The sequence below is a fragment of the Lynx canadensis genome, chromosome B2 (assembly GCF_007474595.2).
Source record: "Lynx canadensis isolate LIC74 chromosome B2, mLynCan4.pri.v2, whole genome shotgun sequence".
Classification (NCBI taxonomy): Eukaryota; Metazoa; Chordata; class Mammalia; order Carnivora; family Felidae; genus Lynx; species Lynx canadensis.
The window spans coordinates 26,795,646-26,823,109 of record NC_044307.1 but is presented as its reverse complement, the minus strand read 5'-3'; the positions used below and the strand labels follow the sequence as shown (position 1 = coordinate 26,823,109).

The 27,464-nt window shown below is 52.1% G+C and overlaps 2 protein-coding genes across 2 annotated transcripts in view; one reads left to right on the top strand and one right to left on the bottom strand.

Annotated features, from left to right (window-relative positions):
- The first annotated feature begins 9,570 nt into the window (after positions 1-9,570).
- FOXC1 (forkhead box C1) lies at positions 9,571-11,361 on the top strand. Its single transcript, XM_030314539.1, is given in 2 exon segments — positions 9,571-10,164; positions 10,166-11,361. Coding segments are annotated over 2 exon segments (1,659 nt in total). The 3' UTR covers positions 11,231-11,361.
- Positions 11,362-23,701: 12,340 nt separating this feature from the next.
- Positions 23,702-27,464, bottom strand: part of GMDS (GDP-mannose 4,6-dehydratase) — a 636,799-nt gene continuing 633,036 nt past the window's right edge. Inside the window, exons 10-11 of the mRNA XM_030314966.1 lie at positions 24,450-24,518; positions 23,702-24,140 (exon numbers count right to left, since the gene is read on the bottom strand). Of these exons, the coding sequence (XP_030170826.1) occupies positions 24,078-24,140; positions 24,450-24,518 (132 nt within the window). The 3' untranslated portion in view covers positions 23,702-24,077. The remainder of the gene's footprint in view (positions 24,141-24,449; positions 24,519-27,464) is intronic.

Below are 27,464 nucleotides of genomic sequence, written 5' to 3'. Positions count from 1 at the left end.
CCTACTTCCAGCAGACAGTAGACATTGTGACTGATATTAAACAAAATATGTGACTGTTTGCCTTGATGTGAGGAGGGTGGGGCCCCATTTGTTTTCCTATTATGTAAAACCCCTGCCTGGCTCCTGCCAAAACATTTCTCCCAGTGACACGTCTGCCTGCCTTTGGACGTGTTCCTTACTAAAACAAATACACCTAACAAATAATCTTTGATAGCAAATACTCATAAAGGCAAACAATGAAAACTACTATGGGTGTTTCTTAAGATGGCACTGGGCACTATGTAGAATTACCACACACAAAAGCAAAACAATTCTGCCTTGCTGACTGGGCCAGTTCCCAGAAGTCAGCAACGTTAGCAACTTGCTCTTTCTTGGCAAGTAGCTAATTTTCCCCCCTTGGGGCTGTGAGTGGTCCTCTCCCTAATAAGTCACAGTGTGTATATATGTTGTCTACTTGGGAAGAGAGATAAGTACAAAAACAAACTATTATTATAAGCGCACACTCACAAATAAAAGGATAATGTCTCCTAAGACGATACTGGCACCTTATAAAAGTGTAATTTAACCTTATCTAATCTGGAGCCTGTTTCATCATAAGGATGGCCAATAATGTAAACCTTTGTGTTAAAGGAAGGAGGAAAAGTACATGCAGGGCAGGCGGTGGCCAGCCTCTCCGGTGACAGCCTGCTGGTGGGGACTTTCTGGGCAGTCAGTGGAGACTGTGCCGTCCTGGAGATGCTAGGTGAGAAAATGATGGATGAGCCAGGGTACAGTGAAGGCAAAAATGGCTAGGAGAATCGTTTCCTCTTCCCATCTGTTCAGGAAGGACGTCAGCGAGATAGACTAAACACAGGCCCTGGTTCGGGATTACGTGCGTGCGCCTGTGTGAACACAACAGCCCTGCCTTTAAAAGAACCTTCCTCCGCTCACTGCAGGGACAGACAAAGGGGAGACCAGACGCCCACACTGGCTGGCCTTGAAGAGAAGCAGGGCAGTCCCAGACTGTCGCCCGCAGCCGGCGGGGGGCTGGGGCAGTCCTAAGGGAGTCTGGCCCTGGTGCCCACTGCCTGCTGCAGCCACCAGTTGATGGGACACACCCACCAATGCTGGATGCACTGGCCACCCCAACTGGGCACACTGCTCTTCCTGGGAAGACACAAGGGATCCTAGCGCAGAGAGGCAGTTTCACACCACTGGGTCCAGGATACAACTCTTCCGTGTTCCCTGAGAGAGCAGAGCCCCTTGCCCTCCAGAAGCTCCAAGATGTGAGATATGGTGCCGGCCCACAAACAGGGCTGGGGGCTTGGGGCCTCCTCTGGCTGTGCCGCTAGGTGACCCTCTTCCTACCTCACTATCCAGGCCAAGTCCGAGTTGGGCAGGGAGGGATTTTTTCCTAGAAAGGATACAAAGGCCCTCTTGCCTATTCTCTCCCCGCACCTCTCTGGCCCTCCCTGATGCTGTCCCCACCCTGCCCCCTGAAGCACCAACCACATGGCCAAAGGCTTCCACTGCATTAGGCACTTGGGCCTGGTGTAAGTTAAGGCTGAGGAGCTGGGGTGACCAACGGAGAGAAGGCTGCAAGTGCTGGGTGGGAGCCCTGCCTTTGTGTGCAGACACACTAGCTCTGTGTAAGTCAGCTAAGCTTACACACATACAACAGATTCAAGCATCTATGTGGATGAACGTTTCCCAACAGTTATTACTATTTGCCTTCCCAAATGTGTCCAGTAAAGGGTATTATATATCAGTTATATATAATCAGTTATATATAATGTTATATATCAGTTGCTAGAATAATGCTGAACACAAAAAGTGTCCATATATTTGCTGATTAAATGGATTAGTCAATATATCAATGATCTAAAATGTACATTTTAACATCCAAAGTAGAGATGAGACTTAAACCACCAGTGATGTTTACTGGTTTAATTTTTCTTCTTAGTGGCACATAAATGATGTACCTTATCATAAATGGCATGTTAGAACCAAGGAGATACACCAAGTAAAATTGGACAAGTAACTTAGTCGCTTTGAGCCTCAGTTCCCCTCTGTATAAGATGCAGATAATAGTGTCTACAATGGGGTCCTTGTGAGGATCGAACGAAATGATTATATGAAGTCCTCAGCAGAAGAACAACATAATAAATGCTCTGTGCATCTTATTGTTATTGTTTAAGGGTCTGTGGTTGAGACTAGAGAAATGTCATATCAAACAGATTTACCCTGCATTAGTATTCACTCTGCCCCAAACTAAGGTCTAGAGGAGCAGTCAAATGTTAGGGAAAACAGAGCTGTCCCATTTGGTGAGTGGGGAGATTTTCCCATTCTGACGGGGGTGGGGGGGGGTGTGTGACCTCAGGCAAAAAGGAACCTCAGTAAAAGTAAATTCTGGGTTTCTTTTTCTGTTGCCATAAATTTATAGTTTAACCCTAGTCAACTATTGGCCTTAAAAAATGCTAGGGGGGGGGCACCTGGGTGGCTCCATCAGTTGATGAGTGGATCATCAGACTTCGTTTGGCTCAGGTCATGATCTCCAACTGGTTTGTGAGTTCGAGCCCACATGGAGCTTGCTGCTGTCAGCAAGGAGCCCACTTTGGATCCTCTGCACCCCCCCCCCACCGCCCCTCTCCCGCCCGCACTCTCAAAAATAAATAAAACATTTGAAAAAAAATACTAGGGCAAGTTTAGTAGTAGCTAAATACTACAGAGCAAGTGCCTCCTTTCCTTTCATACATTTATTTCTATTTAATATTCTGTGGAAATTCGCCTCTTTATTTGCCATAGTTTATCTTTTCTTATATCTGTGCTTCCAAACTAAATAGCACTAATCCGAATGCATACCTCTCTGCGTGCCAGCGTCTAGCCTGTGTCTGTGTCTACTGTGTATGTAAATATTGGCAAGTCTCTCCGTGGGTAAAGCTGCAGTGTGCATGGTCTGTGTTGTCATACAGTGTCTCTGGGGTGTGTAAATGTGTGTGGGGGTGTGAGACCGCACTAGTAGCCACTATCACTGCCACTCACTAGTCCTGTTCTCTAAACAGGTTCTTTGGAGATTCAGTTTTTCATAATTAAGACTAAGGTGTGGTTAAAAAACAGAAGTACATTTTCCTGGAAACCAGCAGTCTTCATTTGCAACTTTTATTGGCAAACCTGGCTGCCAGTAAATACATTCCTTGGCATCTCCTAGAATGTAATTCACTTGATGAAGCGGCCTTGCTTTTTCTGTAACGTGCACATCAATTAAAAGGGGCCGCCTGGAAGGAATGTAGCCGGTGGCTGCAAGCCCCAATACCAGGTCACCTCGGGCTCCAGGAACAAAAACGTCCCTCGTCCCTGCCTTGGAGTCTGAGATGGTCTCCCCACGGGACTTCAGACTATTCTTGCTTGGACCCTGGGTAGATTGCAGGGTGCTAAAACAAGGAGCCGGACACTTCGGGGTCCCACTCTAGCTTCGTGACCTCCCCCAGGGACCCCTACCTCAGGAGCCCCTTTCCCCAGGAAAGGCTCCGGAAGTGATGGGCCTGCGAGGGGCAGTATAGCCTCCCGCCGCCTCAGAGGCGCAGGGGAGACCAAGCCACGGACCGCAGGGGGCGCTCGGAGCACGCGCAGTGCCAAGTGAAGGAGCCCAGAGCCACCGGCGAGTCCGGGGCCCCAGGACACGGGACTTGGCTGGGGCTGCGTCTCCAGCCCGGGAACCCCAGCCCAGTGCTGCCGAGTGGCCTCGGGACTTCCCACACTTCTTCCCTGCTTTGCGTTCGCGGGGGAAAAGGCGGGAAGTCTGTGGAAGGAGGAAGGGGAGCCCGAAACCCGGGCCACCGCTTCCAACCGTAGGCGCACGCCAGCACAGCCGCCCTCCCCGGAGGCCGATTGCTCCGATCCAGGTGCCTGCCGGTCCCTGCCCTGAGAAGTGCAAACAGCCGGCTCGGGGTCGAGGGCCCCGCGGCAGTTCCCCAGAGTCCAAGGGTGCGAGGCTGATCGCGCTTTCCGCACACCAGGCCCGGCCTTGCGTACGCTCGGTTGGACGGCCCGGGGTGGGGTAAGGGACGTCGGGAGGGACGTCCCAGAGCTCAAGCCCGCCGGGCAATCGTAGGCCCCGGGAAGTCGAGGCTCAGGCTCTGCTACGGTGGCTCTCCAGCTAGGAGAAGGGTGGCAGACCCGCGGGGCGGGGCTGGAGACCCGGGAAGCACTCGTCGCCCGCACGACACAGGCCCAGCCGCCAGCAAGGTGCAGCCGACCTCGCCCGGCCTGCGGTTCTGAACTATCTGTGGGTCTTTTCACGGATCAAAGCCTTTCCACCAACACCCGTAGCCAAGGCGCGTCCGTGCCGGAGCGCGCGCTTTTCAGTCCAGCCCGGAGAAGGCGCCTACACCCCGTGGTTTTCTGACGGCTGGCGCCCGCCGGTACCCTACAATCTCGGTGCTGTGCTACAGCCTCTGGGGCTGGAGGACCGCTGCGCCGTGCGCGGCGCGCGCCTTAAATGAGCAGATGTTACCAAGCTGGGAGGAAGCGGGGCCTCTACACTTTCAGCACCTGGCTTGCGGCAGCCGCCCTGAGTCTGTTGGGGACCTGGATGCGAGGACACAGAGGTGCGCGCATGCACGCGCAGGCACCTAATCCTTTCCGATCATCCACCCTTTTATAGATTTTATTCTTGTCCTGGGTTATTAATTAAAGAAGACATTTCGGGTCTCCATCTACCTCTGCCTGGACAAAGGAACCCCCGAGTCTTCCGTAGCCAGCCACTGCAACTTAAAGATTCACTTCCCTTATGCCTTGTGTCCCTTTCTTGCTACTCAGCCCGGCTCTGAGGTGACAGGTGGGCCAGCCCGACGGGGTAACCAAGAGCAGGTGCTGGCAAGCATTCTCCTGTGTAATTAGGGGGACAGCCCAGCTTGGGGACTGGGGGAATGATGTTAAATTATTCCATCACATAAACTGTGAAGGGCTGCTTCTACCAGAGCAACTATCCAATTAGTTCAATCATGTAGACAGGCAATGTAGATCACTTTAAAACATAATCGAAAAACAAATGCTCTTTTTATTTATTGTAGCAAGTATTTTTCTGCTGAGGAGGGAGCAGAATTAGAGGTACTGCGTTAACTCAATCTCTTCTCAGAAGCCCCCCAACTAAGAGGGAAGAAGGAAGAAACCCGCTGAGTCTCGGCAACCCAGACATTCGGTCCCCGCCTCCTCCCTCAGCTGAAAAGTCACACTGAAGACCAAGGCTACCTTCGGAGCTGAAGGTTTGGTAACGAATAACGGTTACTGACACCGAAATATCCTCCCTTACCCCTGGACTCCTGGTCTACGCAAATGAAGCCATATGTAGAACTACAGGCATGTATCTAAATATCCCAAAGACACCCCCACACGGACTTTGTTGCAGTTGTTTGTGATTTCGGTCTAGTGGGGAGTTTTCAAATTTCATTGGCAGAATAAATGCCTTAACCTTCCAATTTGTCCCCTAGCAGCGAAGGGGACAGCGAAGGGGACAGCGAAGGGGCTGCTCACGTGCAGCCTCCCTCCTGGGTTTGCAGAATCCCTTAGATTAGCGGCACCGTCTAGAACAGGGGAAGCCCCTTCCCTCATCTTCTAAGCCCGCCTTTCCTGTTTCCGCAGCTCCTGGGCTAAGCTCCCCCCCCCCCAAAAAAAAAAAATCTCTCAAGGGCGTCCTAGATCCCCCGACGATGGGCCGGTTTCCTGGGCAAAACCGAGAGCCAAAAGCTGGATACGCAGGAACAGAGGACTGGGAGGGGGTCTGGGCAGGTCACAGGGGCGATTGGGCTGCCGGGCCCGAGGGGGACGCTGGAAACTCCCCGAGGGGTCTCTGACGGAGAGGACAATCTATGCACCCTAGGCAGGGCTCAGACGCCTGGAGACTCATTTCTTGAACTCGGAGTTCGCCCGATCCTTCTTTCCTTTTTATTATTGACTGGAATAAAAAGAAGAGAAAGAGCTCCTGGTTCCTGGTGACCTGCGTTAGGGCACCATCTCCTCCCCCACTCCCCCCAATACACACATTCCTGTGGTGTCCCCACGTTCCCAAATCCAGGCATTTCCTGGAGTGCTGGCCACATCTCCCTGGTTCTTTTCTACAGTAGGGGCCCGGTGAGGCCTTGTTTTAAATATCGTTGTGACGTCACGCCCCCTCCTCAGAGCTATGAGCCCGTAAGTGGGCCCCGGGAACTGTAACCCCACCTGGCAGGTCAAGGAAGGGCTGGGGGTTGCAGGGCGGGCCAAACGACAGCTCCACCAAACATCCATTACCGCTGTCGCCTGCAGGACCTTCAGGCTGCAACTATGGGAGGTGTCAGAAAAGAAGCCCAAGGTTTCCTGCGGGGGCATGTCTGCCAATTGAGTCAGTAGTTGTCCGGAAGACGGATGATTGAACTACCCCAAGGAGCAGCAAAAACGGGGCAATCAAAAACTTTAAACTGAAAAATAAAAACTTTACCCATTCCCCCAAAGACTTTATTTCTGTGCCTTAACATTAAAACAAGACCACTAACAACAATAATAAAATAAGCAAAGTACTTGAAATATAATCAAGCCGTTTACTGGAGGTTTGCTTCCGAGTAAGCTTATAAAATACAAATGCAAATATCTTTTCCTGGCGAATATCCAGAGCTAAACCAGTGGAAAGTTGATCTTTATAAAACTGCACCTCTCCATTTTTTTTCCGCATGCCAGATACTAATTTCACAACGGCAACTTTTATATCCAAAGCGGGGAGCCCAGAACACCCCCGCTGTTCGATTTGCAATTTACATAACAAGCTGTTTACATTTCTCTGGGCTGCTGAGCGAGAGCGAGGAGAGGGCAGGGGATGGTGAGCTGGGGGGAGACAGTGAAGCACAACTGTCCATTGCAACACCCAGGGTCCGCTGGCATTTCCCACAATAGGAAAACAAACGAGTCGCTATTGCCACTTTCTCTCCAAGCACTGCCAGCAGTGGAGATGCAGTTTAAAGTCCAAATTCACCAAACGCTGGGGTGTTTAGGGAGACCACTTAATTGGTCTCCAGGTTGAAACCAAAATGCTCCCATAAAGCCTCAGCCAAAGGGGCTGGTTATGTCAGGGTACAGGGCTGGAAATGGGACACAAATTCCTTTTTCAAGTCGGGGGTCTTCTCTTCCCTCCCTCCCCCTGCTAGTGTTTAGGAAATATCAAGTACTGAGCCTCCTGCTGATAAATCAAGCGTTTCTTCCAATCCGAGACCCCGCCTTTCAAACACCCTGGAAAAGGAGTTTCAAGTGTCCCAAGAGCACAGCAGGCCAAGAGGTAGCCGCCCCAGGAATGGGAACTTCTGCCCCCCCCCCCAAGGCTAGTTCTAGACAGAGCAGGTCCTCTTCTCTCCGTGTAAATGTCCATTCTGAAACACATTGTTGTTGTTGTGTGTTTTTTTAATGTTCAAGTGACACAGAGCTGAGCCCGCTACACAAGATAGCGTCTTAACATCTAACAACTGAAGCTACAAGGAGAATTTTTGTGAGTGAGAAAACCGGGATTCCAGCTGAGAAGCCAAAAGGGGCTCCCAACACATCCTTGCAGTTAAAGATTGTCAGAAATTGGGGGAGTGGAGGTGTTAAATGCGTCACACTACTCTTCTTCACAGTTTCCTAAACTTGCCAGTTTCCCCAGCTTCTAGTAAAGAATCCAGTGTCAGTCTTCAGGAGGGTCTTTTCTAGAGTTGCCAAACACAGAAATGCGCTGCAGGCACAGGGAGGCCAATCTTTTTCTTTGCTCCTTCGTTTCCTTTCTTCTGTCGTCTTTCCATCCCATTCCAGTCGCTCAGAAACTGCAAATCTCAGGCGTGCACAAGGGTACACTTTGTATGCTTACCACCCCCACCCCAATCCTTGAGCCATTCTGCAGGTGTGATTCTGAACATTTTCCCCCAGCACACCCGTTATCTCTGAAAGCCGGCAGCCCCGCGCGTGTGGAGATGGAGGTTAAACTGAGACGCGTTAAGTTCTTGGACGTGTTTATTTGCCTCTTGTCATCACACCTGCTAATGTCACTGAGCCCGAAGCGTGACCCCTCCTCTGAGCAGAAACATGCCGGACCAGACAAGACCCATAGGCCAGTGGCAAACCTTAGGGATCACGTATGCACACACCCCCTCCCCACCACAGGGAAGCGCAGAAAGCCTCCTGGCCTCAGCAGCCTGAGCCTCAAGCACCCCCGGGCCGCCAAGGGCCCTTGGGGCACAAGAAGCAGGGTGTCTTGAAGTTGGGCGGGCGGAGCCTACCTGGGCAGCGGTCCGGCAAGGCCCCATATACCCCCCCCCACACACACACACCTTATTTCTACTGGGTAGGGGTCACGGGGAAGACGAGGTGGGGCGACAACTCCTGCCCCACTGGGAACAGCATGGCTGTGACTGAGCCCTTAAAACTGTGTCTTTTGTAACCCAGCTCCAGACAAGAGAACCTCCAGGTGGGGGGCAAATGAACACATGTGTGAACCCAGTGAGAGTGGCGACGGGAGGGAAGAAGTGGAAAGAGAGGAAAGATGAGGGGAAAGGAGGAAGAGAGGCCCAGGAAATCCCGGCCCTGGTGCCAGCAAGATCCGCCACCGAATGGGAAAGAGCCAGCTGGGGCTCGAGGACTCGGTGACATCTGGGAGCAATGGACAGAGGAAGGGTCTGCGTAGGGTACAGGAGGACCCAGGAAGTCTGCGGGACCAAAGGACGCCTGTGCAGAGAGCTGGGGGGGAAGACAGTACCGGCGGAGGCGGCGGTGGGCATCTGGGAATAGGGGGCCGATCTTGCTGTGGGTGGCAAGCCTGGCGCAGGCAAGGGTAGGAGCAGGGGCAGGGGCAGGGGCAGGGGCAGGGGCGCGGACTCCGAACGGCCGGCGCGCGTGTGGTCAGCCCGGCGGTCCTCCCGCAGCTGGGCGCGGGCCGGCAGGGTTCGGCCTCCGGCTCATTCAGAGGCGGTTCTCGCCTACCATTGGCTGCTGCCGCTGTGGTGGGGCGGGGCTCCGCTGCCCGGAAAAAATGTAACTGCGTAAAAAGTCTCGCCTGGGTGACGGATGCTCAAAAGTTCAGAAGTTTTCCCAATGCTTCCTTAAGCGGCCGGCGCGCGAGAGACTGAAAAAAAAGGTGACGCGGGGCCCCAAGAAGGCGGCCGGCGCGCTGCCCCCCGCCCCTGGTTATTTGGCCGCCTTCTCCGGCGACCCAGGGCAGAGTCTCCTGGAAGGCACAGGCAGTGTAGCGAGAAGGGCGCCTTCTTGTTTTTTAGTTTTGGCTCTGTTTGCCGTCCTCGTCTGGAAGTTGCTCCGCGGGTTCCTCTAAGGCCGTTTGCCGCGTTCTCGTCCGGCCCTCTCCCCTAGCACCGACCCCGAAGTGGCCCGGGGCGCCCCAGGAGCACGAGAGAGCCCAGGGAGAGGCCGTGCGCGGCCGGCGGCTCCTGGAGGCGGCGGCGGCGGCCGAGCCGGACTCAGCGCGGCGGCCCGGCACCAGCTCTGTGGGGCCCGGACTCGGACTGGGCAGCCGGCTTGGCGTGGCCGGCCTAGGGAGGGTGGGGGGCGGCGGGAGGCGCGGGGCGGCGGCGGCGAGCGGGGGCCATGCAGGCGCGCTACTCCGTGTCCAGCCCCAACTCCCTGGGAGTGGTGCCCTACCTCGGCGGAGAGCAGAGCTACTACCGCGCTGCGGCCGCGGCGGCCGGGGGCGGCTACACCGCCATGCCGGCCCCCATGAGCGTGTACTCGCACCCGGCGCACGCCGAGCAGTACCCGGGCGGCATGGCCCGCGCCTACGGGCCCTACACGCCGCAGCCGCAGCCCAAGGACATGGTGAAGCCTCCCTACAGCTACATCGCGCTCATCACCATGGCCATCCAGAACGCCCCCGACAAGAAGATAACTCTCAATGGCATCTATCAGTTCATCATGGACCGCTTCCCTTTCTATCGGGACAATAAACAAGGCTGGCAGAACAGCATCCGCCACAACCTCTCGCTGAACGAGTGCTTCGTCAAGGTGCCCCGAGACGACAAAAAACCGGGCAAGGGCAGCTACTGGACGCTGGACCCGGACTCGTACAACATGTTCGAGAACGGCAGCTTCCTGCGGCGGCGGCGGCGCTTCAAGAAGAAGGACGCAGTGAAGGACAAGGAGGAGAAAGACCGGCTGCACCTCACGGAGCCGCCGCCGCCCGCAGCCCGGCCGCCAGCCCCCGCCCGCGCCGCCGGAGCAGGCCGACGGCGCCGCGCCCGGACCGCAGCCGCCGCCGGTGCGCATTCAGGACATCAAAACCGAGAACGGTACGTGCCCCTCGCCGCCCCAGCCCTTGTCCCCGGCTGCCGCCCTGGGCAGCGGCAGCGCCGCCGCGGTGCCCAAAATCGAAAGCCCCGACAGCAGTAGCAGCAGCCTGTCGAGTGGGAGCAGTCCCCCGGGCAGCCTGCCTTCGGCGCGGCCGCTGAGCCTGGACGGCGCGGAGCCCGCGCAGCCGCCGCCACCCACCCAGCCAGCGCCGCCGCCGCCGCACCACAGCCAGGGCTTCAGCGTGGACAACATCATGACGTCGCTGCGGGGGTCGCCGCAGGGCGCGGCCACGGAGCTCAGCTCTGGCCTCCTGGCCTCGGCGGCCGGGTCCTCGCGCTCGGGCATCGCACCCCCGCTGGCGCTCGGCGCCTACTCGCCTGGCCAGAGCTCCCTCTACAGCTCCCCCTGCAGCCAGAGCTCCAGCGCCGGCAGCTCGGGAGGGGGCAGCGGCGGAGGGGGCGGCGGCGGTGGCGGCGCGGCGGGCGCCGGGACCTACCACTGCAACCTGCAGGCCATGAGCCTGTACGCGGCCGGAGAGCGCGGCGGCCACTTGCAGGGCGCACCGGGGAGCACCGGCGGCTCCGCGGTGGACGACCCCCTCCCCGACTACTCTCTGCCCCCAGTCACCAGCAGCAGCTCCTCGTCCCTGAGTCACGGCGGCGGCGGCCAGGAACCGGACCACCACCCTGCGGCCCACCAAGGCCGCCTCACCTCGTGGTACCTGAACCAGGCGGGCGGAGACCTGGGCCACTTGGCGAGTGCGGCGGCGGCGGCAGCCGCCGCGGGCTACCCGGGCCAGCAGCAGAACTTCCACTCTGTGCGAGAGATGTTCGAGTCACAGAGGATCGGCTTGAACAACTCTCCAGTGAACGGGAATAGTAGCTGTCAGATGGCCTTCCCTTCCAGCCAGTCTCTGTACCGCACGTCCGGGGCTTTCGTCTACGACTGTAGTAAGTTTTGACACTCCCTGTCCCCCCCTCAAAATCGAAATGAATCGAACCCCAAAGCAGGAACAGCCAAAAGAACCATCAATGCAAAATCGAAACCAAAAAAAAAAAAAAAAAAAAAAGAAAAAAGAAAAAAAAAAAAAAAAAAAAAAAAAAAAAAAAAAAAAAAAAAAAAAAAAAAAAAAAAAAAAAGAAAAAAAAAAAAAAAAAAAAAAAAAAAAAAAAAAAAAAAAAAAAAAAAAAAAAAAAAAAAAAAAAAAAAAAAAAAAAAAAAAAAAAAAAAAAAAAAAAAAAAAAAAAAAAAAAAAAGAAAGAAAAGAAAAAAGAAAAAAATTCCAATTTAAAAACAAACTTGAAAAAACATTCACCAAACGACTGTGAACAGAATCCCTCCAAAACTTCAACTCAACCAGCACAAAGAAAACTATTTTCTTAAAAGATTCAGAGCCACCTTCACTTTGCCTTTTCTAAATAAACAAACGGTAAACTATTTTGTACAGAGACAGCAAAATCATGGTTTATTAAAGGACAGTGTTACTCCAGATAACACGTAAGTTTCTTCTTGCTTTTCAGAGATCACGCTTTCCTCCTTTCTCTTCCATTCCCCTGCCCTTCTCTTTCCTTCACCTCTCACTTGTAAGATATTATTTATCCTATGTTGAAAGGAGGGGGAAAGTCCCCATATATGAAAATCGCTTTCTTTTTATTCATGGACTTGTTTTAAATGTAAATTGCAATATAGTAATTTATTTTTAATTTGTAGTGGATGTCGTGGACCAAACGCCAGAAAGTATTTCCAAAACCTGACGTTAAATTGCCTGAAACTTTAAATTGTGCTTTTTTTTTCATTATAAAAGGGAAACTGTATTAATCTTATTCTATCATCTTTTTTTTCTTTTTGTTGAACATATTCATTGTTGTTTATTAATAAATTACCATCAGTTTGAATGAGATCTATATGTCTGGCTACTTTAATACAGCCTTAATTATTATAAGAAAAAAGATTTCAGATTTAAAACACTAGAATTACCTATTCTCCTCCTAAATATCTTCAAAATGGAGAAGCCCTGTGACTATTCCTTGTCAAATTTCACCTAAAAGTCTCTTTTTGTTTAGATTTTTTTCTTCTTGCAGCATCTTCTGCAAAATGTACTATATAGTCAGCTTGCTTTGTGGCTAGTCAAAAGATACTTTCCTAAACAGATCTGAGTTGGCATATACGAAATATATTTTTTTCAGTAAGGACAGAACATGATCTGGAAATTTTAAGCCCATGAATCAGCAGCGTATTACCACAGTGATACCTGTGTGTAGAGATATATACAGATGACTATTTGGCTTGTGCATCATATAAAAAATCATGATGTGTGTTATACATCCCTGTGAGCCAAATGCTGGATAGATATTTCTCCTATAATTTCACTCCTTTGTAAGAAGAAAAATAACCGTTTTTATAAATGTATATAACTCATCCACATTTACAATCCTTCATGCGTTACAAAGAAGGGTTGATTTAAAAATATATATGTACTGTGGGTTGGAAAGGGATATTTAATCTTTGGGAAACTATTTTAGAAGATGTGTTTGTAGAACAATTATTTTTGAAAAAGATTTAAAGCAATAAGAAGGAAGGAGAGAAGAGCAGAACATTTTAGTCTAGGGTGGTTTCTTTTCAATCCATTTTTTCTTGTCAATTTACAGTTAAACCTAGGGGGCAATCCAGATTGGCCCTCCCCCTTTGTAAATAACCCAGGAAATGTAATAAATTCATTATCTTAGGGTGATCTGCCCTGTCAATCAGACTTTGGAGAGATGGCGATTTGATTACAGACATTCAGGGCCTTTCAGTTTGTTTTCGAGATAATACAGTTTCCTGCTATCTGCCGCTCCTATCTAGAGGCAACACTTAGCAGTAATTGCTATTGCTTGTTGTCAAAATTTGATCATTGTTTAAAGGATTGCTGCAAATAAATACACTCTAATTTCAGTCAAAAACTGCTTTACGTGGCCTCTGATTTGCTGGGTCTCCTCCCTCAGAGTCGTAACCTAATAGCTAGAGAAGATTGCAGCGGCCCAGGGCGCGGGTGTCTCTCCGGGTCAGGCCGGCTGGGACTAGCTTTACTGCTGCGTTTAACTCCCGGCTCGGCTGTCTCGGCCTTAGGCTCTGGAGCTGCCTCGGGTTACCCCTTGCGGGTGGGTGGTGAAGGGAAAGAATCCATTGACAGATCTCATAGTTTGTGCGTTGGTCCACTTTTGGGAGACGAGTTGGAGCCAGGATTTGCCAACAAAGCGTCCGGTGGTGGAGCTGGGTTGGTCTAGGCCCGGATGGGAGGCGGGCAGCAGGTGACCCACGGAATGGCCCTGTCCTTTCGGACTGGTGGCGAATCCCAAGGCCCAGCAGCTCCGGCAGCCAGAGACGTTACATTTCTCGACTTGCCTGGTTTCAACCTTTTGGACTGGGGACATGGCCCACCCGACTGTGGCCCACCCGAGGCTTTCCTGCTGGGGCGTTTCTTCGCGGCCCTGGTCCTGCCGAGTAGCTCCTGGCCCAACGCCGGCCTCCGGGACGCTGCTCCCGGACGGGAACGCTCTGCAGCTAATTAGCTGTAATTACCCGCCGCGGCCTGGGCCCGGCTTCTGTTTGTTTGGAGCTCCTTCTTCCCGCCCCCCACCCCCTCACGCCTACCCTCGCCCCGCCGTCTCCCCTCCCCGGCTTCTCGCCTCTCTCGCCGCTGCCTGCCCCCCAAAAGAGGTTGCTTGGGGAGCAGAGAGCCCGAGGAGACCTCTGTTAGGTGTGATGGATGAATCACAAGTTGGGTCGTAGGTGCCGGGAGGACCGCGCTGAGCAGAAAATGGCAAAGAGCAGGGCTGTGTGTGGAGGGACGAGGGTCGCCGGAGCAGGAGGAGCGCTTTCCAGCCCTCGCGGCGGGGGCCGGCGGAGCCCGGGGAAAAGCAGCCTACCCGCTCCGCATCCCGCAACTCTGCCTCGCGCCACCTGGCCTACGGCGCTATTTATACTCCTCTCGCGCCGTCTTTGTTGTGAGGGACACACGTGTGTTTAGGTGTTTAGCCAGGGTAGAAAGGTACAGGCACTCCATCGCGCCCGGGGACAGGGCGCCCGCAGCTCGGCAGCCGCGCTGTTAGAAGGGGACAACTCCCATCCCGCCCCGCCTCGGCCTGGTCGCCTGGTCGTGCCGGACGTGCCCGGGCCCAGCGCTGGGGCCCCAGGCGGCCTCCTCGGCTGGGCTGTGTCCTTGCGCGGCGTGTGGGGTCGGTTTACAGGCACAAATCACTTGGCGGTGGCCGGCGCGGGGAGTCGCTGGGCTAAGGGACTCGGGAGATATGCAAGCGGGCAGCGGGTTCGGCGAGTTCGGGGTCCACGTGCTCGCACCCCTCTGCTTCTCCCTGAGCCTGGGTTTTGAGGCCGGAGCACGTCGCGTCCTCAGCCAGCCCTGGGCCTACCCCAGCCAGGCTCTTGAGGGCCCGACCTAGCCGCTGCGAGGGGTGGGATGCGGGACAGTGAGGCAGGCAAGTGGGGAGGGCGGCCTGACCAGTGCGGGGCTGCGTCTGCCCCCCCCCAAGGGAGGGCACGCGGCCTGCACTGGAGAGGACTTTCGGGGGTGAGCATGGCAGGGGGGGGGGCGGGGGGAAGAACGGGCTCGCTCGGGGCTGGAGACCATTCTCGACTCCGCCAGAATGTGGAGTGGGCAGCGGGCATCCCTTGCTCATCCTTCCTTGGAGCCTGAGTTCCTGCAGCTGGAGAAGGATCCCGGCATTAATGCGGTGCTTGGACTGAGGCAGCCCGGGAGGAGTTCTTCTCCTAAGCTCTCGGGAGTGTTTACACATTTGCCTTGGGACAAACTTCTTAGTAATCGTTACTGCCCTCTTCGACTGCAACGTTTGAAAATTAGTCATGGCAGATATATATGTCTGGGAAGGTGTTTGTGTTATACATATATAGTTATATCTACAGGAGTTGCCTTAAGTCATAGCTCAGGAGCTATGTCAGAGTGGAAGGTCAGAAGTTCTGCTCATTATTCGGATTTTTTAAACCATATAGGTAATGTTTTCAATTCTCAATACATGTGCTTTTGGACTCTCGTCTTAAGAAAAACAATTACCGCTGACCTTATTTAATCTGGGGGAACTACTTGTTCCTTAGTGGTATTGCACTTTTTCAGTAATAAGGATATTTTTTTCTGTAAAATATTATAAGAGAAACTTCTTGCTATTTTAGCTAACAGACAGTACATTTTGAAATTAGCCTTGGACACAAGGCAGGATCTAATGGTTGGGAATGGCTAATTTTGAAATTAGCCTCTGTAGAAAGCTCTGGGATAGTAAGTATTTTGTCCTTTATGTAGCAGTGGGTGCATTTATTTTCTTTGCAATTTATACAGTGAGCAAGTAAATGCCAGCATGTTACATGCCACATAAAAACTTGCATTTTGGCATATTGCATGTGTGGTAGGAACGCGTGCTGTTTTCCAGGGTTATGTAGTTAGCAGTCTTTATTTCACCAGACTGCATGCAAACAAGCATGCATTTTACAATTTATCATTCCACACAGCTTGTGTCATTAATAATCGATGTTTGCAGAGGAATAAGGCTCGATTGTGCTGGTGGTCTGTAAGCTCTGGCTGTTTCCTGCGGGGGTCAGAAACAAGGGTCAGGAAACAAGAGTGCCTTATAGCCCTATCGGGCTCCCCCTGAACTTTGATAGGTAAAGAAGAGACATAGGACCTTTCTTTCCCACCCTGTTCCCTAGGGAAGGGGTCTCAGTTTTAAGATGGAGGGCCTTTCTTCATGGCACAAAATTCCAGAGAAGCCTTGAACCCTCTGGTGGTCAGGCTGCCTGGCCAGGTTGCCCAGGAAGGACAGGAGGCATCCATAGTGCACCCAGGTCCTGGACACCCATACCGGTTGTTCTCTACAGCTATTATCAGCACTAGAAACAAGGCTGGTTGGAGTAGCCGTTCTTTCTACACTCCACATCTTAGAGCTTCTGGAGAGGGGCCACCTTTGCTTCTGAACCTAGTTCCTACTACTGGATCCTGCCTGCTGTCCCAGGGCCTTCTCTTTAGACTCTCTAACTCATTTCAGAGTGGGCTCATGAAGCCATTAGCCCTTCCCATTGGGTCATAAACAAATGTCACGTTAAGGGCAAGATTGATAGTGGCCATGTCATAAAGCTGGCCAGGCAGGTTAGATTCTGTGCGGGCATTCTTCAGCTAAGCAAGGAACTTTGGAGGGAGGCAGGGAGAAAAGGGACCAAGAAACTATGTCATAGTCCTCACCCCCACCAAGTTGTGAGGTATGGCGGGAGCAGAGAGGGAAGCAGCCTTAAACTCAGGAGAGCTCCCAAGCAAGACCTAGGTCATTGAGATAGTAGCCACAATGGCATGAAAAAAAAAACAAAAACAAAACAAAACAAAACCTGCTGAGATTTGCTATGGGGCCTTAAATGTCAGCTTCAGAAACCCCACTTTTCTGAAAGCTCCTATTTCATTTTTTAAGGAAGCTAAGAGTTTCCCTGAAAAGAGATTTTGTTAATGGCATTTTCACTTGCACTTAAATAGAAAGTCTTCCTTTAGTACTTGGGCTGTACATTCATAGCTGGACCTTTGTGACCAGAAACCTCCTTTACTTTGTCTCTCCCTTTTTTAGTGTGAATCCAACATAACCATTAAGTTCTGTGTGTCTTTGTGTCTCTATCCCTCTGTCCCTTTCTTCCTCACTTTCTTTCTCCCACCCCTCTTCCTCCCAGGCCCTTTTAAAAGGCCCCACAGTTTCTCCCAGATGTCTCCTTTCCAGCTTGAGCCACCTCCCCAGTAACACATATAACCAGGCTCTGAGCCCTGTGGGTGATGGCCACATGGGGTCCTGACCTGGAGCTTGCACTCAGGCCTCAGACAGAGCTGGGGCTATATTCAGGCAGGACTGGCAGGTTCCAGGTCTGAGTCCGGTTGGAAAAGGAACAATACTTAATTAAAAGAATTCCAGCTCCAAAATCCATTCAGGAGAATGAAAGCCACTTCTCCACGACATTCTCAACATGATTAGGAGTGGAAAATTGAGCAAAATGTACCATGTCCACCTTATTGGAAACCAAAATATGGCGCAGAGAGCATAAGGCCTGACTTAAGACCTTTGTTCTGCTCCTTTCGCATCTTACCCTGGCTCCAATGAAACCCTCTGTTTTATATTATTTTTTTTTGTTGTTTACTTGATTTTTTCCCTCACTGATTTTAAATTTGCAACATATTGAGCATATTATAGGAGATGCAGTAGGATCTGGAATTTCCTTGCATATAGGCCTGAGCCTGTCTTCAAGACAGGAGAGAGGGGTGGAGCTCCCGTTGCGAGACAGCCTGAGGGGGGAGGCTGGTCTGAGGGGTGCTAGGAAAGGGCCTGACATTGTTTCCAGCTCAGAGTTCACCCACCTGGAGTATGGAGAAAGCCTCAGGGGCACTTCCACAGGCCTCTTGCTCTTCCAGATGGCACCTCCTTCTGTTCTCCTAAAGAGCATCTTCTTTTTTCACTGGTCTGCCCTTGAGTTCCCTCAAACCCACTGGTCAGCACAGCTGGTCATATGTACTAAACTGCTCATCTTCTTTCCTTAGCTGTCCCTGTTCCCCAGAATGAGACTGGGTGGGCTGTTCATTTGCCCCCTAAGTCAACACAGCTTGGTGCTACTTGGGTGGGCATGGAAGTGCAATTTGTGGGCCCATAGAGTGAGCAGTGGGCTGGCAGCCAGGGCCAGGTGGTGGGGCCTCTCCATTGACCTGGGTGGTGGGACCCCAGGCAGGGCCTAGGGACAAGGAGGAGGCCTCAGTGAAGGGCTTGGAGGGTCTCAGAACTTGAGTTTGGGAATGAAGGGGTCTGAGGGCTTTGAGGCTGATTTAGATTGAAAGATAAGAGAGAGAGACACAGAGAGATGGAGGCGGCGGGGGGGGGGGGGAGAGAATAAAAAAGAGAAGACAGGCACCCTCCCTCCCTCATTACCTACCCTAGGGAAAAAGCAGGAAAACCAACACATTTAGCGCCATTAACTCTTAAGGCCTCCTCATTTCCCTTCAGTATAAAAGCAGGTCATTGGTCCCGGAGGCTGTACCTGGGTCTTGTTAATGGTGCAGATGTGCAAACAGGACAGGGGTGGGGAGCACGTGTCTAGGTGGCCGTAGGATTCTTAAAAATATGCTACTGGAGGAGAAACGAAAACTCTGTCCTCCCAGCTGAACAAAATCCGAGACCCGGAAGGTGCGCAGAGGTATCCGGTTCTGAAAGCCCCGCGCCCCAGGCCCGCGTTGGGGGTTGCCATGGTCCCCCAAGTTACCGGCTAGTTCCACAGCGCCAGCGCAGTAGCGCTCCAACCTCGGGGTCTTTCTGCAGCCCTGGCACACACAACAACAGAAGGGCTTCCTTGAGGTTATGAAGAGGATGTCTGCTATCACCCACGGAGGACTCACGCGGACAGTGGACGATGGGCTTCACAGCTGGCCGCTCAGGTCAGGGCGAGAGGAGGAGTGTGGTGGGCTAACTCGGGGAGAAAGGGTGCCGCGGAGCCTCCGCCGGAAGTATGGGAGGGGGAGCCTCGGGAGGGGTATGTGTGTGGGTGGAGACCCTGTCGTTGTTCCCACAGCCAAGGGCTGCCTAGGTCCTAGGAGTTCCCAGAGACAACTCGAGCGGCTGATGTCCTAGGTCACCTGTCCTGGGTCCTTACGGGGGTTTCCTGCGTGCCCACTCCCACTCTGGTTCTATGGAATATCCAGGAGATACAGGGCAGTTGTTTACAGTGCGTTTGCTGACCGAGAAATAACGTATCATTGCTCCGTATTTGCGGGCTGGCTCCCGGGAGGGCCTATCCACCATCTCAGAAGCCAAGACGGGGTCCGTGGAGCCAGGGGCCCCGGGGTGCCGCCGGATCGGGCCTCCCTCCCTCTCGGGCGCTGTGGGGGGCGGGTGTGTGTGGCGGCGGGGGGAAAGTGGCACAACAGGAAAGCCTCGCCAGAAGGCCCTTCCCAGGCGGCTTCCTCGCCATAAAAAGCCAGACTCCAGCCGAGGTCCTGACCCCTTCCAAATATACATTCCCTTGCCCGGGGCCCGCCACTCCAGCCCAGGCCTCGGGCTGGGCGGTTTCCTCACAAGCTGGCCCGTGCCCAGCGCTTCGTCTCAGAGTGGCAGGAGTCTGGGGAGCCCCAATTTCAGTTGTCTCCCCAGTTCACCAATCCGTGTGTTCTCGCGTTTAGGTTTTAGGCTTTGAGCGCCCGGCTCCGCGTGCGCACTGGCGCCTTAGGCGAGGGCTGAGGCGTGGAGGGTTTCCTTCTTAAGGACAGTTCTCCATCACCTCCTCAGCCCCCGCTGGTGCTCGATTGTTCGGGAGATTGAGGCTGCGCACCCTCCCCCGCTCCCCGACCGGTGCGCGGGGCTAGCTCCCAGGGTGTGGGCGGAGGGAGCGCGGCCGGCGCTTGCGCACGCGCGCGGCGCCGGTCGGTCCCGCGGTCAGCCACACCAACACCCCAGCACACGGTGTCCTGGAGGAAGCTTGGAGGTCCTGAGTTAGAGCCTCGCCCGAACTTGCTGGGCTAGTGAGCGGGGTACGCGGGCCATCCTAGGCCTCAGCACCTGTCGTCGGGCCCTTAGGCACCTTACATGCTGGGTGTGCACAGAGGCGAGCACCTCGGTCCCGAATTTAGAGATCAAAAGGGGCAGCTGAGACGGGGCGTCCGCTGTGTGATCCCTGACCCTGGAGGAAGGGAGGGATCTGGGGAGTAGGCGGCGGGGCCGGGGTCAGGTCGCGGTCGTCGGCCTCCCAGCAGAGAGACACTGGCCGAGGAAATGGGTGAGGGTGGGGTGGGGCCGTGTCGTCGTTCGTAACGGAGGCCTTGGAAACGTCTTTGGGGACATAGTGCACTCGGGGAGAGCCAGACGGGGGCGAGGGTGAGCCCAAGGCGGCCTGCGGGAAGCATCGCAGCTAGGGCCTAAGGGGAGGCAATGGCGGCCACACGGGCTCGGGAAAGCGAAGTGGCTAGAGCCCCAGTGACGAGTAATAATTCTGATGGCACAGTCCCTGAAAATGTGCTCCACGCTCCCGGGGTGTGCGTGCGAAAGGGAATGTGGCTGCGAGGTCGCTGGGAGCCCTGGACTGGGGCCTAGTTGGAGCAAGGCAGCAGCGCCCCCTATGCCTCCCGGAAGAAATCCTATCCAGACCCTGTGAGCTCGAAAAAGACGCCGTGGATGGTGGGAAACCCCCGATTGCGGAGGGTGGACCAGAGCAGCTTTGTGTCCCAGTTGTCGCTGCCGTTTGTGAAACTTCTCGGCACCTCCAGTTATTAAAATCAACGATTTTTAGAGAGGTGTAGGTGGCAATGTTGGGACATGTTGAACTATTTGTAAGATACGTACATGCGCGCGTGCACGATCTTTTTGTAAAACCGGGGTGGGAGCGCTCCGCACCCCCTTCCAGCGTACCATGCGTAGATCGATCGCGCAAACCTGCAAGCACAGGTTGTGAAAAATAGATGACGTATGGGCTTGGATTTATTGGGATCCAGGTTACAACTGAGAGTTCCCGGTTGAATTTCCAAATACAAACACGGTGTCTGGGATGCTTTGAGGCTTTTTCTTGAGGTTTAGAAAGTTATTTGTAAACAGTGCGTTTAAGGTTAACTTGAGGTGAAAATTTAAAGAGTTGCTTCCAGCTTCCAGCTTTAAGAACACGGGGAAAGTCTCATGCCAGCAGTCGACCATCCAGCGAGCAGAGGTTCTATGGAATCTTGGTGTTGGTAAGGCGACTAAAGACCAAGAGGAAGCCTGAAGCAGTTTTGCATGGTTTACTGCCGCACAACGGTAGACCTGAAATCGAGTTTCCTGAGGAGTCATCTTGGCGGGGAACTTTATCTCCCCTAGCATTTCAACACTTCCCTGCACTGCAGGCCTTTATCCCCAAACAGCTGTAGGGGTGTGTCAGTTTTATGCGGGGGCCTAGCTCCCTCCTAATTCCTTAAAGACAAAGGGCAGCAGACACCTCCCAAGACAGAGGCAGGCAGGTCAGGTTGAAAGTGAGGTGCTTGGGTGGCCCAGGTATCCATGCACCTTGGTGTTCATTAGGGGCATAAATGTGGTGTTTGGCGCCTTTGGTGTTGTGTTTGAATGTACTGAAAGTTTGACTTTCTTAGATTTTACTTAAAAAAAAAAAAAGGTGGAAGCTATTTTATCATACTTGAATAGCATAGCGAGGGCTGGCTAACCAGGAAAAGGGGAGGTAAATAAGTTCAGTGAAACTGAGTTGAGATTTAAGATGGAAGACACTGTTTAATAAAAAGAACTGTCCTGAAGGTATGTCTGGGTGAAATTCACAGCACAGAAAGAACATAAATACCTAAGCAAATATATTCTCTTTTTCACCCTTTTTAAGTTTTTTTTTTTTTTTTATTTTGAGAGAGAGAGCACACCAGTGAAGGAGGGTCAGAGAGAGAGAGAGAGAGAGAGGAGACAGAGAATTCCAAGCAGGCTCTGCACTGCCAACACAGAGCCCAACGTGGCACTTGAACCCACACATGGTGAGATCATGACCTGAGCCGAAAAGCCTGACACTTAACCGACTGAGCCACCCAGAAGCCCCTTTTTCACCTTTTAAACAGAAGGAGACCAGGAAGCCAAACGAGCCAACCCCTTCCCCCCAGTTGAGGGTTCAGAAATAGAAAGAAGGTTGCAACCAAACATACTCTTGTGTCTTTCAAAAACTGATGCTCTGGGCCATCGTGAGAAAAATAATATAACATTATAACTCCACTACAGTTCCATTAAGCCCCTGCCTAGAATCCCTCCTGATCCTTACTAAGGAGCTTATTAGGGTTTTGGGCTAACAGCCTCAAAACACTGAATTACATGAGGCCACTGCAAAGCCTGAAGGACCCTTGAATGGCCTCTATGCTTGGGTGTGGGATGAGGTGAAGGTTCATGGGGTCAGAGGAGGAGAGGGGGTGCCTGTCCATCAGGGTCAAGGCTAAGGGGAATGTGTGTGTGATTTGTGAGGTTTATGAGACTATGTGTGTGGCCGTGTGTTTGTGATAGCAGGTTTGTGGGTTGTGTTTTCAAGTGTTTGTGAGACTATTGTGTCAGTGTGTGAGATGGCAGATTGTAGGTGTGTATTTGTATTTGTGTGCATGGGAGTGTTTGGATGTGTGACAATGTGTGTGACTGTGTATTTGTGAGTGTGTATGCGTGCCCACCAGCCATTTCAGTCCTGGAGCCCAGCCTTCCAGGACCATCTGTTTCCCATTAGCAGCATCCCGATTGGGAGAAGTCCTGTCCTGGGGCAGCTTCTGAGAACCGGGTGGGCCAGCTCAAGCTGCCCCAGTTCTGCTCCATCGAAGCCGAGGCTGCCCCTGGCCAGCATGCTCTTGCAGCAACTCAGGCAGCCACACAAAGAGCCCTCTTTCCTGCCGCCAGCCGTTGGAGCCTGGGTCCTCCCCCAGATCATAAACTTGCCGGTGAAGACATTCAGAAATAGTTCACCGGCATTCATACAAGCATGTGCAAAGGCTGGAATTCCATTTGCTGTAAAGTTTTATTTTATTTTCCTTGGAGGGGGAGTGAGGGGGGAAAAGAAGAGTCCTGACCCAGTTTATTCTAGGGCAAAATATTGTATTTCATGCAGAAGTATACACCTGTACACAAATCTTTGCTTGCTGCTTGTGGGTTATATACATTTATGTGTCCACCTGCCTTAACCTGCCTTAATCCACTGTACACAGCTCAGGAGAACATACCTGCGGTGAAAGCCAGGCCACCTAAATGATGCACTCAATAAAAGTGGTTCCAGTGATCTGAGGCCCAAGTTAAACCTCTTTATTATAATTTTTAATTAACATTGATGTAGTTCAAGTGCACAATGTCTGGCATATATTAGTTACTTAATATAAATTGGTTGAATGACTAAATCAAAATTAGATTTAAAAAGTGATCTGGTACTGAGAAGTGGTTGGAAATAAGTATTGTGTGAAAGATTCTAGACCACAAGGAAAGGCATGGGTTCAGAGACCTCTGGGTAAATCAGGGGCTTTGGCCTGGAATGTTCCAACAATATTTACTTACCTTCACGTTGCTTCTTCTAGCCCCCTCTATTTCTCAAGACTTCTTTTGAGATGGTGGGAGCCCCGTGGGTTCTAATTATAGTCAGCAGAGAGACCTGAGGGGGTGTGAATGCCTCCTTTCTTCAGGAACTGGGTTTCCAGATCGGCTGGATAGAGTGGCTTATTGTCACCAGAAGGAAAGAAATGTCCCAGGCAGAGCCTTAGGAGAACACTCCAGAGAGGCCAGGCTCAGGCCCAGCAGGGGTCTACCTGCAGGGGCTCTCTCCAAAGGGAGGGAGGCTTAAAGGAAGCTATTTCACTCCAAGGCAAGAATTTGGGTGTTTTTGTTTGGGGGTCCTTATAGCCGCTCTTATACTTCGGGAAAAACATTGACATCGACTCTGTTAATGCTAGTTCATAGAAAGGACATTTTTAATAAAAGAGAAAAACAATTTGAAAGCCCCACAATTTCAGTTGTCTAATGACATAATTTCAAGTATAGTGAACTTGTGATTAAAACATCTTGTTGATTTCACAAAACCCTTCAGAAGAGGCCTCGACAAATGGAAATTGGGCCGAACCCCGGAGTGCCACGTCCCGGCTGCTACAAACCTCAGCCGTCCCACATCCTAACGGCGGGAATAAGGCGCAGTGGCAAGGAGGGTCGCACGGAACGGGCCGGATTCTCCCGCCCCTCCCAGGATCACACCTGCGGCCCCGCACCCGCCGATTCCAAGCAGGGACCGTAGGCCGGCAGGGGCGGCTCGGGGCTCCGCGGTCGCGCTCACGCGTTGGGGTTGTTTCTCATGAGCTCCACGTCGGCGTCCACCATCTCCCTCACCAGCTCCTGGGACCCGAGACACAGGGGGTGGGCGGTGAAGGAGAAGTTTCTGCCACACTCTCCCGGTGACACCTCCACCCCCTGTGGCGCGCGCGGAGCGGCCTCGGCAACCCTCCCTCCACCCTACCCGCCTCCACCCTGCCCCCTCCTCTCCTTCCAAGCCTGGGACACCTCGGGCGCCCGGCGGGGCCCGAACGCTGCTGCTTCGGACGCCTCGCTGCTTCGCCGGGCCGGCCACCCCTCCCGCCGGGCCCGACCCAGCCCAGCCCCGCAGCGAGCGGGCCAGCGGATTCTGCCGTAAAAAAAGGCACTTACATCAAAAGCGACCCGGGGTTTCCAGCTCAGCTTCTGTTTCGCTTTGGTGCAATCTCCTTGCAGAAAGTCCTGCGGGGGGAGGGAAAGATAAAGCAAACGTGAGTCGGGGGCGGCGGCGGCGGCGTCCTTCCCGCTGCTGTCGGCGGGCAGCTCAGGATGCACACGGCTGGCTCCCCGTTTCCCTCCTTTTGGTCCCCGTCAGGCACGCTCAGTCGCGGCTCCCGGAGCCGTAAATCTTGGGAAGGTCGCGTTTAAGAATGCGCTGCACAGATCAGTGCGGACCGTGACAGCGGTTCCGTCCCCAGCTCACGCAGCCACCTCCTCCTGTCCACCCCTCCCCTCCGCGGCGTCCCATTGACGCTAAATGACTTAAAACACACACACACACACACACACACACACACACACCCCAACATGAAGTTGTCAGGGACGCTACTGTGAGAACTGTTTCGAATTACCGCACTTCTCAGGCAAGTAGAGGAGTAAATGAGCAGACGCCTCCTCCCCGCCCCCGCGCTCCGCGGCAGCTTTCCTCTCCGCTGCAGGGCGGACGGCCGTGAGCCCTCCGCGGGCGCGCTCCGACTCACCCCGGAGGCTCCGGGGCTCCGGGGCGCCGGGTCCGCAGCGTGCTGGCGCGCGGCGCTGGGGGACCCGGGACTCCGCGGCGGGGGGCTGGGTAATCCCCGGTCCGCAGAGCTGTTCTTTCCGGGCGGTGGCCTCGAGCTTTCCTGACCCACGGTAAAGACGGGCGGCTCACTGCCATCCAGCACACCCGCGTGCACATAAAACGAAACTGAAGTTTCACGAAGCAATCCTCGCCCTTACTGTCCAGGGGCACGACATACCGTATTTTCTCTTCTGTTCTGTTCTGTCCCATTCCTTAGAAAATAATGATCTCAAGCCACTTCACCTCACGACCCACTAATACGTGCAACCAGCTGTCTGAAAATACAGCTCCGAAGAGCCAGCACCCTGCAGCTTCTTCAGCTCCACCGCACTCCTTCCTTTGCCCAGCGTTCCCTAACTGCTCTGATGGAAGATCAAGTTGATTTTGAAACGACCCTCCAGCTCCTGTACACGAAGCTGACATTTACTTGATCCTTGTGTTTCTCATCCCATCTGACAAGGTCTTATCAAAATATCTATCTATCTATCATCTATTTATAACGCCAAAGACTCAGGTTGGGTCGGCCCTGCTCAGCTTTACCAGTTCAGGCATGGAACTGCTTTAGGAGTTTCCATCCACTTAAGAGACTTCCTTAGAAGGAAACTGTCTAATAGAAAACTATAGGGACATGTATAAATCCTGTACCTCAGCCCTCACTCACCCATTTCTTATTATAGATTTCTGGAGACTGATTCGGAAGAACATTGAGATGAGAATTTCAAGAGGATTTGAAAAAAGAAAGGGAGGGAGGGAGAGGGAGGAAAGAAGGAAAGAAAGAAAGAAAGAAAGAAAGAAAGAAAGAGGAAAGAGATGTACTTTGAAACAGACCATTTTGGGGGGGGGTGAAATAAACATTTAGCTTTGCCTAAATACATGTACAAATGTATTCATCAAACAGTACACAAGATGAGTCCTTAAGACAGAAGAATGTGAAGGTGGTATGACAAAGAGCTGTACTTTAAACAGGATATATACCCCATTGAGAAACTATTTCAGTTATACACAATATTAAAGAACAGCCTAAAACCAGTTACATCAAGTGAAAGTAACAGATAATGAAACGGCAGCTTGAAAGCCTGCCCACTGATTTTCTTCAGATTCCCTGAAAGGTAGCACGTGTGGGGAGTTTGTTAGAGATTCATGATCAGAAAGGCCACAAAGGGCTGGGCAGAATTGGTGCCCACCTTCACTGAGACTTCCATACTGAAGGGTGTCTGGATGCTACTTCTGAATGAGCATGCAATAGTCCTGCCTTATCCTCAGTGTCACTTTCCATGGCTTCAGTTACCTGCCTTCAACTGAGTCTGGAGCAGGCAAACAGTCAGAAGGTCAGCAGTAGCCTACCCCTATGCCTACGTCATGCACCTACCTCACTGCCTCTCATCACTAGGTATGTTATCATCTCACATCATCACAAGAAGGGTAAGTACAGTACGGTAAGGTATTTCGAGAGAGTGACACCACATTCACATAACTTTTATTATGGGATATTGTTATAATTGTTCTGTTTTCTTATTAGTTATCATTGTTTATCCCTTAGTGTGCCCAATTTATAAATTAAACTTTATCATAGGTGTGTATGTGTAGGAAGAAACATAGTATACATAGAGTTCAGTACTATTGACTGTTCTAAGCATCACTGGAGGTGGGGCTTGGAATGGACCCACCTTGAATAAGGGCGGCAGCGCCCTGTACTGTATGCTTGAAATCGTTCTCTAACAGAGTACATTCAACAACGCTCATTCTCCATCATCCATCATTACTTTTTAGGCTTGAATAAATCAAACTCCCAAAGGCGTTTGCATTTCACAATACAGTGAAGTACTGATTTCCTCTCCAGAGTGTTAAATAATAATAAAACAAGTTATTTCTGCTGGTCCTAACAGTCCACATACAGATTCTTCAGGAAAAGTAGGATACAAAAATTAATAACTGGCAATTTAACACTGCATGGAGTGCTGGAAATATAAGTGGAAAAACAAATTAATTTATTTCTCTTTCCTTTCCCTAAATAAACTTGTATATATTTCCACAATACTTCTCTATTTTACTATAAAAGTCACACAAAGATATTCATTCTTTTTCCCCAGAGAGCTGTGAAATGTGGCGTCATGAAGCAACACAGCCTCCCTCAATTCTATAGCAGTTACATAGCTTGAAGAAACATGGTTATTGTTTAATCACATAACACTTGCTGTAAATCAACCGGCATTGCATAGGATGCAATTCATGGCTCTGAACTTATAGTTAGCAAAACCCTAAAACCCATTTTGGCTTCAAATGATCTCAGTAGGCTTGGGAAAGGGAGCTTTGTATTGTAATTATGTTTCCTGTATTTTTCTACAAGT